General features: G+C 37.0%; 1 protein-coding gene across 1 annotated transcript; it reads right to left on the bottom strand.

The window, feature by feature from the left end:
* Window positions 1-955: 955 nt before the first annotated feature.
* On the bottom strand, window positions 956-14770 carry NIFK (nucleolar protein interacting with the FHA domain of MKI67). Its single transcript, XM_003763776.4, has 7 exons — window positions 14526-14770; window positions 13200-13328; window positions 8486-8594; window positions 6656-6867; window positions 2743-2808; window positions 2538-2600; window positions 956-1969 (listed from the first exon to the last, which is right to left on the bottom strand). Exons 1-7 carry the CDS (start codon window positions 14691-14693, stop codon window positions 1775-1777), a joined length of 942 nt encoding a protein of 313 aa, XP_003763824.1. The 5' UTR covers window positions 14694-14770; the 3' UTR covers window positions 956-1774.
* Window positions 14771-15986: the final 1216 nt, after the last annotated feature.

The raw sequence follows: 15986 nt of genomic DNA, 5'->3' as shown, positions 1-15986 counted from the left end.
ACCTCCTGCTCAATTACTGCAATAGCCTTCGGGTTGATCCTTGCTTCAGGTCTCTCCCCACTTCAATCTCTCTCCCTTGGCTCCCATTGTGTTCCTAAAGGATTTTTGAGCACCTCCCTTGCCCTAACATTCCAGTGGCTGCTTTGGGATTGTATATAAAATTTTGTTTGGCACCTACAGCCCTTCACACAATCTGTAGCCCTTTACCTTTCTTTCTCATTATCAATAATCTAGTGACAACAGCCCTCTTACTGTTCATTAAAAACACTCCCAATTCTGTGGGTTTTCATCTACTGTGCCCCTTACCTACACTGGTGTCCTCCTTCAACTCTTCCTTACTTCAAGACTCAAATCCTCTGCAAACCTGTCCAGGTCTCTTCCACTTCTAGTGCCTTACTCTGAGAATACCACTTTATATTGCATTAATCTCACATGTGTACAATAGGAATACTTTGGGGGGAAGAGTAGGGATGTTTTTTGTTTTTGCATCTCTAATAATTGCTTCTTGGTGACGCTACATTTCTGTAATTTATGGCCATTCAAGTTAAGGATAGGAGGGATAAGTGCTCCTAGAGTGAAATACTTAACTTAGTTGTGTAGAACTTAAAAAATGTTTTGTACAGAATCATTTTTAATTTTGCTATAGGCCTGTGCACAACTAGACAGACACATGAAAGGAGGCTCTGTAGTTCAGCCTGGGAACTTAACTATTTATGTCCAATGTAGGCATTACGAAGCCAAGAACATCTGGATCCCAATTTGATGGCCCATATTTAGGTAAAAGGGAAAATGGTAGAGATGAGAATCCAGGCCTCCATCCCCCTACCCCTGTGGGTATCCATGCATTATGATTTTTCTCTAGTTATCAGCCAAGTTCTATTATTTTATGAATTCTCAATTGACTACTAGGAGCTTAAATCGTTCACATTTATGATTTGCAAAGCACTTTAACACATATTATTCTCAAATTTTAATATAAACTGTTAGAAAATAATTATATCTGTAGGTAGCTGAAGACAAACAACTACCATCTTCTATACACTCCGTGAAAATAAGCCATTAGGTAAACACAATTAGGAACAACTTGTTTTATAGGACAGGAGTATCACAAATGGATTTTTTTGGGGGGACAATGAATAACAGTACAGTTGTAATGTGTTAATATTACTGCAAAATAACAGATCCAGTAACAAAAGGGCATGCCTTTAACAAGAATCTTTTTGTTAGTACGTTGGGCAAAGATTAGATTACAAGCTGATTCCCCAAACCAATGTGATTTAATAGTTTTCAGTAAGTGTTCCTTCCAACCACAGGGTTCATCTATGGGATTATGGATAAACAAAAGCAACAGAATTGGAAACTATTTGTATTATTAGTGAGCAGCACAAGTAGGGCAACTGAAAAGTTACTTATGTATTAATACTTTTTGTGAAAAGGTTAAAATTTTTCCCTTTATGTATGCATACTGATGTTGTTTCTTCCCCTAAATCTGAGTACTATTTTTCTACATCTTAAAAAGCCTGAAAATGTTTAACTTGTTTTAACGTGCTAAAGAATGAGTAAATACAAAAGCAATTTTACTTCCTTTCATAAAAACATTATTAAAGTATTATTAAAGTATTACCTACATTGGTAAATGGAAGAATTTTACAAAAGATTTCCCCCCACAAAACTAACAATGAATAAATGGTTAAGAACAACCACTCAAAACTGCCATTCTATACAAGAATAGGTTCTAATAACAAAACCCAAGTTCTCCTGGCAGATGTCATATTCAGGATAAACCTTTATTGTTCTTTGCCTTTTTTCTTCTTGAACTTGGTGGAGTCTGAGTCAATGGAGTTGCTTTCTTGTTAACAATTGGTGGTAGCTTAAGTACAATTTCATTATCTTCATCATCATCATTCATTTCAGCTGCTTGAGCTTTCCGCCTCTCTAAAAATGTTGGTGAACAAATGGGTGTGGGACCCTAGATACAAAAAAGCAAAAGAAAAAAATTAAGTATGTTGAATGTCATTTATGATTTGTATATATAAAGACTTTACATTTTCAGAGCTACAGAAATGTGAACTCTTTCTAAGATGAAATAAGGATGCAAGAGGTAATCTAGTCCAAATGTTTTATTTTACAGATAAGAGACCTAAGAGGCTAGGAAAGTCAAGTGAATTTGCACTAAATCAGAGTTAGGACATTAGACCTAAGTATCAGTCCACTTTTAGAAAGCAGCTATAAAACTGGTTTCTACATTAATTTCAAGGTCATATCATACCTCTTAATTCAATTTGCATATACAAGTAGGTAATAATTCGCAGTCAATAAAATAAGACTCATATCTTCCCCTCTAAATTAATGAGAACATTAATACTGCAAGTCCATGATATGTTGATTGCAAATACTACTTTTTCAGATTATACATCTCATATAAATTCAGGTGAATCATAATGTTTTAACAGAAATGAATTACTTATCTTCATCTATAGACTTTATTATAGTTACTGTATCTAAAACTCTATGCAGTGTAAATAATGTAAATTTACCTGGCTATCCATAGAATCAAATGCAGTTTCTGAAATATTCATTTTTTCTTTTTTGGGTAAATCCTGTAATACATTATTTAACATGTTACTTAATATATACACACATCCTCCCATCAATACATATCTACACATGCATCTTCATTCTGCTGGCCTCTGAAACAATCTTAGTTATCTACTGCTAACATTTGGTGCCTCAAACACTTACCTCATTATCAACAGACTTTTGAAGAGTAGTCCCTGCAACCTTCTTTTTTCTCCTGTTCCGTAAAACCTTCAAACAAAATTTTAAGAAAAAGTTTTAATACAGTTTCAAGATTATTACTTGTTATTGATGATAATTTTCATCCTTTATTTTCATGGACACCCTGCTTCCCCGACCCCAGTCTTGTGAAGTGTAGAGGGCCACAAACAGTGGGGGAAACTGGGCTAAAGGATCACATCGAAGCCCAGAGACCCCTTTCTTAGAAGAGTTTTTAAATGAATTAAAAAGGAAACCAATTATATTGAGATAGTTATAAAAATATTATGAAAAAAGAGTTAATAGACTGCAAGTTAAGTATCCCTGAAATCGTCCATATATAACAGATTTAAACCTTGCATAAAACATATCAGTTGCTTCCCTTAAGGGGTTTAGATGCTTCTAGTAAAATTGGAGGAGAAAAAGGCAAAGATGAAATCCAAAGTTCTCTAGGAAAATTTGTGGAGGGCAAAACCAAAGCCATCCAAGAGTTGTTGGAATAAAAGAATCAGTAAAAATTTCATGGAGGATGGCAGCTGAGATGTGCCTTGAAGGGGAATTTTTAACAGGCCTAGGGAAGAAAAACAGAAGTTTATTCAGACAGCAAGCTGAGTGTTCCAAAAAATTTCTATTTATCTTAAGAGCCATAAAAAGTTGTGGAAAAACTTTTTGGCATAGAATGCAACACGTTCATATCTATACATTAGGAAAGAATCTTGTTGTTGTTTGCCCTTTGTTCTAAAAGAGGACCATGATGTCAGGCAGGTAGTAAATGGATTTAAGTGAAGGAGAGATGGGCAGGGTTCCCCTGCCTAACTTTCCCCTCCAGAGCCATCTGGGTCCAATGACCAGATATAGATCAGAAACTATATATCTATAGGGCTATAGTATAGCCCTACAGGAAATGGGAGACTTTGGCCTTTTTAAGCTAAGGTCTTCAATAGGTCTCATTTTGATTGAGGCTGCATCCATCCCTGATTTAAGGCTCCCTGATTCGCGCTCCTCAGGCAAAGAATCTTTTACCTAGTCCCTTGTCCCCTCTTCTCTCTCCCCCCCCCCCCAATTTAGAACTAGTTAGCCTGATGCAGAGTATACTTGTAAGCAGAGAATAAATGACAAGATTGAAACTGAATGAGCTCTAAGGAGGAGGAAGAGAAAATACATATTCCCAACATTTTGAGGGAAAATGGTAGTGTTCTCAACAGAAAGAAAACTGAGAAGACAAGAGTTGTGTTCTGGAAATGCCTACCCTTCCCCCCTCCACTATCTCAAAACATAAACCTATGAGATTATTTGAAATATAGGAAGGAGTTCCAGATGTTGGAATTGAACATTTAGATTTGAAGATTGAATAGAGGTAAAAAATTAAGCCACGGAAGTAGATGAAGCAAAGAAGTTTAGAGAGAGCTAAGATGAGGGAAATTATATTTAAGGAATATTCAAATACACAATGAATCAATGAAGATGACTGAAGAGACATAGAAATAGGTAAAGAAACAGCAGGAACGAATAATGTTATGAAAGCCAAAGGAGAATATTCAGGAAGTAGGTGTAAATGACTAAGATAAATTTCAGCAAGGTAAAGAAGGGAAAAAGAAATTTACCAATTAGAAAGTTATTAGTAATTTGTATTGGCATTTGAAGAAAATAGACAAATACAGTACAGGGAACACAGACTATAGAAGAGGCTGTTAAGAGTCCAAATAATAGGACCAAAGACTTGAGCTGTTCAGAAAGACATCTGAGTCAGGTCTGGGAAGCCAGCCGATCCACAGTAAGGGAACATGTTTGTAATTATATAGTATGTACCCCATCCCCACTTTAGTAGTTAAGTAACAAAGCTGACCTCCAAAGAACCTACACTGTATAAACATAGTTAAGCCATACCTGAAAACTGCTTTAAAAATCAATTATTTCAGCTTTAAACTGGTCCAGGAAAAAAAAGAGGTAGGGAGGAGGGAAGAAAAAGGGGAAGACAGACACACAATCCTCTTAAGACCTCAGGAAGAAGCTAAAAAATAAGCCTGCCTTAAAAAATAAGCAATCATTGGGTTGATTGCTACTGCAAGTTTTTCTACTGTCTGCTGCCCATTCTGTCCTTCACATTTAGCCCATTTGTCATGGAAAGGACTGTCACTTCTAGACTCTGAGCATTCTATCTTAGGTTGGGAAGGAATACAAACACAGGCCTGAGCACGGCTTCTACCCTCCCTATGCTAGACAAAAGCACTGTAGCTGCTGCTGCTAGACCTAATGCTTCCTTTCTAAATTGGAGAACAGGTATAGTACAACACAAAAGTTAACAAGCTACAAACTTCTCTAGGCCAGTACATGTGCTTTATTTTCCCATATGAAAGCAGCAGCCATTTCTGTTTGAGTTAAGGAAATGCCCTTGAGGCCCAAGTTCTATGATCTTCAGGGATCCCAAATTAGAAGAGAATGAATAGTTCACTGAGGGAGCCAGGGTGAAGTATGGTGTGCAGTTGGGAGAGTAGAAACTTTTTCAACTAATACAGCATTCCTGATTGTCCTCAGCTAATTAAATGGGAGGCAATGGGTATATCTGTCCAAATCCTTAATTCTATAAATATCTCTGGGCCCCTAAGGGAGAATTCAGGATTATCTTTTCAAATGCTACCCCTTCATCCCAAAAGTTGACAACAAAATTCTAACGATCTGATTGATCTATTGCAGTAAAATTAAGTGTTTGTCTCTCAAATTCCAAGTTAAAAACCAAAACTCAATATAATTTCTTTAGCACAGTTAAAAAATACTGAGATACAAGGGATCTGCTTTGGATTGCACTATCTCACTGCTAAAGAACTTCATCTTGTCTTCTTAAAGGCAAGTTATTTCCATATACAATTTTAGGATTGCAAATTCAGCTGCGTAATTCTTCAAAAGGTCATTCATTCAAAACCAAAGTGTTTTATATGACTTCCTAAAAGCTAGTTAGGTTTGTAAGTTTCAGAAGGCTGCTCTTAAATTGGGTGACAATATCTAAGGAATCCAGTCCTAATTGGAATTAGTCTTCCTAATGAAGGGAAATCTTTCCCCATTCTCTAAACTTCAGCCCCTGTAGGCTGCTCTAAAGGTAAACTGAGATCTTTAAAGATTCTCCCAGTAGAAGATAAAGGCTTAAATTATCGGGCTATTAATCCAAACAAAACTGGAGGCCCTAAAACAAAGTTTGCCCAATCACCTTCATTTCACCTTGCTGAATGGCCTAAGGAAGTTTACCCTCTAATTGTTTATGAGGTGAAGCTCACAGCTAGCAACCACCATTCCAGAAGCATTACCAAAAGTATGAAAACTAGTCAGGGCTTACCATCCTTTGCACTGCCAACTCACTGAGTTCATTATGTTCCGATCCTTCAAAACTAGGGCAAATATTCTAGTCTGGTCTTGATTCAATCAAGTCTCTGAAGTACTTTAGGTTGATATCAGAACAGAATGAGATATTAGCCTTAACAGATAAATATTCAAGATGATTTAATTGAACAGAGCTCCCTTTTCTAAATTCCTTATCAAGATTATCAGTCAAGTATCAAGAGAGCCTCTGGAGCCATTCAGGACTGCTTTGTGATCAGATGATGAGAATAACAACAGAGCCAACAAAATGTGGAGGAAGATCTCAATACCTTTAAAGGAAAAACTAGATTAATTTGTCTGGGAGTAGGGGTTAGCATACTGCTTCTATTATAGAATGGTAGTGATTTTCAACTCATCTTCAGATTTAAGGTGCCACAAAGTAAATAAACTGAATAAATTCCCCAGGTTAACTTTTGGCAAAGATAAATTCCTAACTTGGCCAAATTCATAAAATTCTTAAGACACAACATCAGACATTATTAAATGTAGTTCATGAAGAAACACTTACTAATTTAGGGAATGTATAATCAATTCCCTTTTCAGCTAATCTCTTTCGGAGCTTATTTTCTTTCTTTTTAAATCGCTTTTCCATTCTTATCTTTTCTTCATATGTCCGTTCCTTGTTATAGCGTTTTACTGCTGGATGAGAGGGCTTTGAAAATGGAATGTCACAGCCTTTGAAAAGTTCTTCATGTACTTTTTCAGGTGGCACAAAATGACCTATAAAATACAAACAAAAGGTCTCTCAGGCAAAATTGAAGATGCTTTCCCTAGTTACTAGCTTTTGAACCATAATAAGTTGTATAATATAATTAATGAGGAACAAGTATTAAATATTGATCTCATAAATAATATGCTTCAATTCATGTGTTAGAACAATGGTGACTAAATCCTTGAGTTCTTTATATTAGTTCTGAAATTCTTATTCAGAAGATATTAGAAAGCTCTCTAACATCATATTATTTACAGAGTAAAAAGCTGAATATTACCCATGTGTCAAATTAATTGCAAAATAGTTCAACTGTGGCATCAAAATGTAATGAATTATTATGGGACTGCTGTTGCTCAATCATTTCTGTTATGTCTGACTCTTCTTGATCCCATGTGGGGTTTTCTCAGTAGATAATGGAATGACTTGCCATTTCTTCCTCCAATTCATTTCACAAATGAAGAAACAGACAAAAAGAGTTAAGTGACTTCCCCAGGATCATGCATAGGTAATGTCTGAGGTCCTATTTGAACTTGGGAAGATGAATTTACCCGACTCAAGACCTGGCAGTCTATCCACTGAGCCTCTCGGCTGTCCAAAGTGGTGTGGGAGCTCGAGATGTGGAATGCAGCACCTCAAGAATGAAGTGGGTACTCAGTAGCAAAATAGTAGAGGATGCCAAACAAACATGTACTTATGGGGAGATTGCATTCTGTGGGCAAAACTATGAAACTAGAGAATAATTTTAAGCAATACCCATTAACATTCCACTTATGTGGAGATCAGAGCACAGATTTACAGCTAGAAGAAAACACAGAAGTCAAACCCAATCTTTGAAAACTACCACCTAGAGATACCAACTTGCTCAAAGTCACATAGAGAGCAAACAGAAAAACAGTGATTTGAACTCAGGTTTTCCAACTCCACATCTAGATCTTTCTTTTATACCAAACTGCATTTTGTTTACCTTGGGGTAGGCTGACCTATTGTTCACTTAAGAGAAATTCTGCTTTGTTGAAACCACTGTAAATTATGGTAATGTTTTAGTAAGACTTCCTTCAGACCCAATCATGGTAAAATTTATGTAAGAAAAAAGCTTGACAAATAGAATATTTGTCATGTAGAATGTTTTCCTATGCACTTGGAAAAGTAAAGAATCACTGTATAATCAGGCAGGAATATAGTCATGCCCTGGATGGTACTTTATAGACATGCTTCTTCCTGGCTCATACCTGTTTCCTCCAAGGGACAAGGATCAAGTTAATTATTTTGCTTTAAAAATAAAGGAAGCGCAAATAAATTTTTCATGAATTTATCTTTAAAAAGCTCATTGCTCTTAACAGCATTACATAACCTATACATTTTTGACAGGTATTACTATAAAATGGAAACTGGGAAATGCACCTAAATCTCATCCATCATCCACAAGGAATTACTCTGGAAAGTAAATGAATTGTTTCTAAGTGGCTGAGCAGCTTGATCACCATACACAAAAACCTCTACCACTTGTAATTTTAAATGTAAGACAAAAAAGAAAATGAGAAGACTGTCCATCTCTGGGATGGAGACCGTAATACAATAATGTCACAAGTCTGACAGGAAAACATCTTCCAAAACAGAGATACTTACACTTCAATAGCCTTTCACAAAAAAGGTAGTTGTTCATTGTATCAGCAACAATCTTAGCAACATCATCAGATTCAAACTCCAGAAATCCATAGCCCTTACTATTTCCAGTCTGCAAGAGAAAATCCATAATGAGAAGGCAGAGTGTGAAAATTTTAATAGTCAAACCAAAGCATTTCACTAATTAAGTCATGTAAATTACTTGTTAACTGTGCCAGACCAAAGACATCTAACAGAATAATTCACACTATGATAAATGGCCAGCAATTAAAATTTAAAAAAACAAAAAAAAAAAACAGCAGTCTTTATTTTTCAAAATACATGCAAAGATATTTTCAACATTCACCCTTGCAAAACTTCATGTTCCAAATTTTTCTCCTTCCCCTGAACAGCAAGTTATCCAACATAGTTTAAACATGTGCAATTCTAAGCATATTTCCAAATTTATCATGCCATGCCAAGAAAAATCAGATCAAAAGGGAAATAAGAAAAAAAAAAAAAAAAAGCAAACATCAACAAAAAAGATGAAAATACTGTGGTGTAATACACATTGAGTCTTCATGGTTCACTCTCTGGAGTTGACAGCTACTTTTTATCACAACTTTATTCGAAATGTCTTGAATCACCTCATTGTTGAAAAAAGCAAAGTCCACCATAGTTGATCACATAAGCTTGTTGTTACTACATACAATATTCTCTTGGCTCTAGTCACCTCACTTAGTATCAGTTCATTTAAGTCTATCCAGGCTTTTTTGTAATTAGCCCATTCATCATTTTGTATTGAATAATAATGTTTCATTATATTCATATCATAACTTATTCAGCCATTCCTCAAGTGATGGGTATCCCTCGGTTTCCAGTTCCTTGCCACTACAAAAAGGGCTGCTTTTAACATTTTTGCACATGTGAGAACTTTTCCCTTTTTTAGGATCTCTTTAGGATACAGGCCTAGTAGAGATACTACTGGATCAAAGGTAATGCACAGTTTCATGGCCCTTTGGGCTTAGTTTCAAATTGCTCTCCAGAATGCTTGGATCAGTTCACAACTCCACCAACAATGTATTAGTGTACTAAATGGTCAAAGGATACGAACAGACAATTTTCAGATGATGAAATTGAAACTATTACCACTCATATTAAAGAGTTTGTGAACGAATCCAACCATTCTGGAGAGCAATCTGGAATTATTCCCCAAAAGTTATCAAACTGTGCATACCCTTTGATCCAGCAGTCTTACTACTGGGCTTATACCCCCCCAAAGAGATACTAAAGAAAAGAAAGGGACCTGTATGTGCCAAAATGTTTGTGGCAGCCCTGTTTGTAATGGCTAGAAACTGGAAAATGAATGGATGCCAATCAATTGGAGAATGGTTGGGGTAAATTGTGGTATATGAATGTTATGGAATATTATTGTTCTGCAAGAAATGACCAGTAGGATGAATACAGAGAGGCTTGGAGAGACTTGCATGAACTGATGCTAAGTGAAATGAGCAGAACCAAGAGATCATTATATACGTCAACAATGATAGTGTATGAAAATATACTCTGTTGGAAGTGGATTTTTTTGACAAAGAGACCTAATTCAGTTTCAATTGATCAATGATGGACAGAAACAGCTACATCCAAAGAAAGAACACTGGGAAATGAATGTAAACTGTTTGCATTTTTGTTTTTCTTCCCGGGTTATTTTTACCTTCTGAATCCAATTCTCCCTGTGCAACAAGAGATCTGTTTGGTTCTTCTGCACACATATATTGTATCTAGGATATACTACGACATATTCAACATATATAAGACTGCTTGCCATCTAGGGGAGGGGGTGGAAGGTGGGAGGGAAAAATCGGAACAGAAGTGAGTGCAAGGGATAATGTTGTAAAAAAATTTTCCTGGCATGGGTTTTGTCAATAAAAAGTTATTATACTAAAAAAAATTTTAAAAAAATGTATTAGTGTACTAGTTTTCCCACATTCCGTCCAACATTTATCATTATCTTCACCTTAGCCAATCTGAGAAGGGTAAAGTAGTACCTCAGTTGTCCTAATTTGCTTTTCTCTAATCAACAGTGATTTAGAACATTTTCTCATATGATTAGAAATGGCTTTAATTTCTTCACCTGAAAATTGTCTGTTCATATCCTTTTGACCATTCATCAATTGAGGAATGGCTTGTAGTCTTATAAACTTGAGTCAATTCTCTAAAATGTACTTTAGAAATGAGACCTTTATCAGAAACACTGGATGTAAAATCCTCCTCGCCCATCAGCTTTCTGCTTCCCTTCTCATTGTGGCTTCATTGACTTCTGTTTGTATAAAACCTTTTTAATTCAATGTAAGTATCCACTTTGCAAAAGTTCATAATGTCTTAATTTTTCTTTGGCCATAAATTCCTTCTTTCTCCACAGATCTGAGAGATAAACTTCTCCCTTGTTCTCATAATTTGCTCACAGTATCATCCTTTATGTATAAATCATGAACCCATTTCGACTTTATCTTGATATAAAGTGTTAGGTGTTGATTAGTGCTTAGTTTCTGCCATATTATTTTCCACTTTCCCTAGCAATTTTTGTCAGATAGTGATTTTTATCCCAGAAGCTTGAGTATTTGGGTTTATCAAACATTAGGTTACTATAATCATTGACTATTTTATCTTATGAATCTAATCAATTCCACTGATCCAGAGAGACAACCAGTGGGGGAAGGCAGGGAGAAAAAATTTGTAACAAAAGTTTTGCAAAGGTGAATGCTGAAAACTAGCTTTGTATATATAAATAAATAAAAAGCTATTTAAAAAAAAGAGAGAGAAGTAGAGACTTGTTTACTTGGATCTCATCAATTTGTGTGGATGTTTAAAACATCTGCCATTTCAGGTCTCAGAATAATAATCTTAAGAATTGGAAGACTTTCGTGGCCAGTAAATTGTTTTTTCTGCCAACTTCTAACCACTGCTCTAGTTCTAGACTTTGGGACATAATAGCCCTTCAAAAACTTCTTCAAAAAGACTGGTGGTATGCTAAACAACCTGACTCTCCACAATATGCTGTGGTATTTTTAGTAAGCCCACCCAAAGCTAAGAAATCATATTCAGGCCAGTTATCTTATCATCTTTAAATAAGAGTTGGTCAATTTTCAAGTCCTGGATCAAAATTCCTAACATTTCCTTGGGAGAAAGGACAGTGGGAGGGAAAAGTTTGGAAGCAGCAGCTTCCACTGGTCTAAAATGTTGTGATCAACTATATATTGTTGTTCACTCATGTCCAACTTTTTGAGGCCCTATATGAGGCTTTCTTGGCAAAAATGCTCATTTTACAGATGGGGAAACTGAAGCAAACAAGGTTAAGTGACTTGCCCAATAACACATAAGAGATGAATGTTTTGAGACCTGATTTGAACTAAGGAAGTGGAGTCTTCTTGGCTTGAGAACTATCCACTGCACCACCCAGTTGCCCCCAATCTGACTATAAATCTTTGGTATAATAGAACAGATTTAACCTGCAAGAATCTTCAGAGTTTTTCTATTGCTTCTAGGATAAAATACAAATAATCTACACTTAAAACTCTACAATCTGGCTCCATCTCTATCACTCCAGATTTCACAGTATTCTACCTTATAACTTCTACATTTCAATCAAAATACTCTATTTGCTGTTCCTTGACCCAAAGGTCAAGGATTAATCTTGTCTTTAAGGATCTGCACATTAACTTCTTTAAGGTTCAACTAAGGTACTCCCTTTGGTCCTTGTTAACTTCACTTAGCACAGTACTTACAGTAATCCCTCTTTCACATCATAGCTGCTTAATGTTTATTGATTTGAAAGGGAGCCGATTCCATATCATAAGATTGTCCCCCACCAAAAAAAAAAAAAAAAAAAAAAAAAAAAAAAAAAAGCCTTCTGGGGTTATTTAATTCTACTAATTAAAAACTACAGGAATGTCACAGAGCCACATGCTGCAGTATATATACTGAAACAAGAAACTTGGATTTTTAAAAAAAAACCTGTTAATGAAATTTTAAAGGTATAACAATAACTGAAGTTTGTTTTTTTTTTTTTTTGACAAAGCTTAAAACAAAGGAAAGACATCAATTGATAGTATATGAGGAGCATGAGCTCTTGAAAAACAATTCAAATTCACCCTTTCAAGGATTGTTTTTCAGTCTCAAGGGAAAAATTAAAACTCTCTGCAAGAGAACAGATATCTACCCACCCCTTGCAATACATTTTTTTAAAAAGAATATGACAAATGAAATAATTAAACTTAGCTGAACTTGACTTTTATGGAAATTATTTAATACTATACAAGCCAATTGAAAGACAACATACTCAATTCCCTCTTTCTGACACAAAAACAAACATGGAATCATGGTGTATTGAATAAAATTGAGCACAATTATGCTTCCAATAAATTCTTGATTTATAATTGTCTACAATGCAAAGTGGCTGTAAAAACACTGCAAAAGGAACAGAAAATGGGGTAAAAGTATTAAGTTCTACAGAAAGAAAATAAACTTCTTCCATAAAACAGACTAAATTAAGAATAGAGCACTAAACTTGGAATCAGGAAGACTTGAATTTAAATTCTGCCTTGGATAAGTCTTACTTGTGTGATCCTGGGCAAGAAACTTAACTTCTTCAAGCCTGTTTGCAAATATGTAAAATCAATCTCTTAAGGTCCAAAGTCAGGCTTTAAATCTATGATCCTTTCAACTACAAAATCTTTACCTTTTTACTTCGGGAGAGCCTGAGTCTTTTGACAGTTCCAAATTGAGTGAAGTATTCCTTGAGTTGAGGTTCATAAAGTCCTCTGGGAAGGTGACCCAAATATACCACTCCAGGAGTCAGTTTCTCTGGCTGAAAAGATGGCAGGAAAAGAGCTCACGTTATTTCTCATTCTCACTTAACCTAAGAAAAGTTTTCCCTTATCCCTATTATTATTCCCTAATCCAACTCTCATCTGTAAAATGGGGCTTATATGCCTTCTTAGGTCCCTTTCGATACTTGTAATTCTAAAAATGCCTACAAAATCATTCACCATGCACATAGATAATCTTTTTTTAAAAAACAGCTAAATTTCAACCTTTCACACATTTATTCATTGTGATTAAAAGTCTCTGAAACATGAGCATCCAAGTTAATAGGACTGCTTTAGAGTGCAAACTAGAAAGGTGGGAATGACTTACAGTGCCCCAAAAGTAATTGTCTCATAACAGAAAAACAAGAGCCTGAATTACTTCCAAACTATTTGGGCTGGGGGAAGAGTGGGAATATGAGAACTTTTGTACTGCTTGTGCCCCACTGCCTATATCTGATGCTCTCACCTCAGAGGGAAGGGCAGAAGAATATATTGTGAGGGGACGGTGACAAGAGGAGTCTCTAAGACATTTAGGATTGGTTAACACAAGATTACTGTCTTTACTGTTGTCTCTTCTCAAAAAGCCATATTTTCTGTCTCTTGCCTACATTCTAAGTCTCTGGTATCTGCTCATCAGGGCTTTTTTGGCTCGACAACCCAAATCCCAGATGTGTTCCAAGATCCCCTGCAGCTTTAATTCTACCACGTTGTTTCTGCGTGACCCAGCTCGTGTCCGTCTCCTCCTCCAGGGTACGTATAGTACGGCGTCTGTCACAGACAGCCCGTCCCTTAAAGGCAAACCCCCTTCCATCACTAGTGTTTCCCTTTCCCCATCATCTCCCTTGAAAATGCCTTCCTCCCAATAAACGTCGTGTCAAGTATAAGCTCAGCTACTTTTCTTAGGGAGACCCTCACCTACCAAGGCGCAGGAAGCCTGAAAGAGTCATCAAAAAGGGGGGAGGGGCGGGGAGTAGGAAAATTAAACCGCGCGCTCTCGGGCTGAGACAGGCAGCGAGACCCGCCCCCCCAGGCCGCACTCAGGGCTTAAGGGACGCGCGTGTCCGCCTCGTCACAAACCCCCCGGGCACGCGCCGGGCCCCTACGGGCGCGCGCGGCTCCACCTCCCTGCAGCCACCGTTGACGGGTGGCGAGCACGTGCAAGCGTCCCCATCAGCCCATCCGCAACTGCCGCTCACCTTATTAGCTCCGCGCTTGCGGACGCTCGCCACCCGCTTTTGAAACTCGGTCTGCAGCTTCGGATCCAGAGACAGAAGCTCTTTGGGAACCGCGTTCACCGTCTTCGACCCCGAGGCCGTAGCCACGGGCATAGCCTCAGTCACGTTATTGGACCACGGCTCCGCCATCGCGTCCTCACTCGGGAAACGCCGCACACTAGTTGGCAGCACCGGAAGTGCGTCACTCTCTGGAGCCCGCGAGCGGAAGATTGGGCGGAGCAAGGGAGGGACCGAGGCATTGGAAAGGAGAGCTTCTGGAGCGGTTTAGAAAGTAGAGAGGGGGCGGGGGAGGCGGGGGGGGGGGCGGGACCATTGATTAGAAGAGCGCATGCGCCACCTGCCGGCCTACTTTTTTTTACAACTGAAACACCCTTGATATTAGCTCTGTAATCATGGGGGTAATCTCTTGATTCTCAGTTTCCTTATTTGTAAAATGGTGATGATAATACTTATAATAGTAGATTGGATTATTGTATCAAATAAAACTATGTACAGCAAAGCACATGAAAACTTTTTTTTAAAATTTTTTTTATTTAATAGCCTTTTATTTACAGGTTATATGCATGGGTAACTTTACAGGATTAACAATTGCCAAACCTCTTGTTCCAATTTTTCACCTCTTACCCCCACCCCCTCCCCCAGATGGCAGGATGTCCAGTAGATGTTAAATACATTAAAATATAACTTAGATACACAATAAGTATACATGACCAAAACGTTATTTTGCTGTACAAAAAGAATCGGACTCTGAAATATTGTACAATTAGCTTGTGAAGGAAATCAAAAATGCAGGTAGCACATGAAAACTTATAAAATACTTTATAGATGCTATCCTTCCATTCAAAACTTTATCTTTTCCTCTTTGAATTTCTCTTGCCACTTTTTGACCTTTCTAATGCAATTAATCATCTGAAAAAGTTTGAAAATCACATTACTTTCCTTGAGTCCTAAATATAAATATATATAATTAACTATAAAACAATTTTCAGATTTTAGATCAGGGTCTCTGGTCACACTTTTCATTCTTCTGTGCTCGTTGTTGGGAGAGGGAATTGGAATATTCCTTGCTCCCCAATGTCACTTCCAGGTTCTCCTCTTTCAATACCCAATAATCTCTCTTCCTTTGAAGTTTATGCTATTCAGATCCACCTAATGACCTGGTAGCTGTCCAGGTCACTCTCCTTTTTTCCTCACTGACTTCAATACTTGCCTTAGAATTTTTCTCTTTCCCAATTCCTGTCCTCATACCCGGGGTCATTGTCATACATATTGGTTCTCCCTTAAATACCCTAAAAGCACTTAATTCCTCAACCTAATTAAATCTTGTCTCCTGATTTCTCCATCCCACCTTCCCAATATGCAAAAATAAGATGTTATTATCAACCATAAACTACCTCCCAGTTAAAGAATTGTGTATTCTCC

Source organism: Sarcophilus harrisii, chromosome 3 (assembly GCF_902635505.1).
Source record: "Sarcophilus harrisii chromosome 3, mSarHar1.11, whole genome shotgun sequence".
In the NCBI taxonomy this organism is placed as follows: domain Eukaryota; kingdom Metazoa; phylum Chordata; class Mammalia; order Dasyuromorphia; family Dasyuridae; genus Sarcophilus; species Sarcophilus harrisii.
Note: the sequence above shows the minus strand (reverse complement) of the source record. Positions and strands in the feature narration are given on the sequence as shown.

What these genes read in the sequence shown, in the direction of transcription:
- NIFK (XM_003763776.4), bottom strand. Translation starts at nt 14,693, where the DNA reads ATGGCGGAGCCGTGGTCCAATAACGTGACTGAGGCTATGCCCGTGGCT. An exon ending in GCAAGCGCGGAGCTAATAAG is followed by an intron (nt 13,329 to 14,525) that starts GTGAGCGGCAGT and finishes CCATCTTTTCAG; the next exon opens with CCAGAGAAACTGACTCCTGG. An exon ending in TTGATTCTATGGATAGCCAG is followed by an intron (nt 1,970 to 2,537) that starts GTAAATTTACAT and finishes TTTTGTATCTAG; the next exon opens with GGTCCCACACCCATTTGTTC.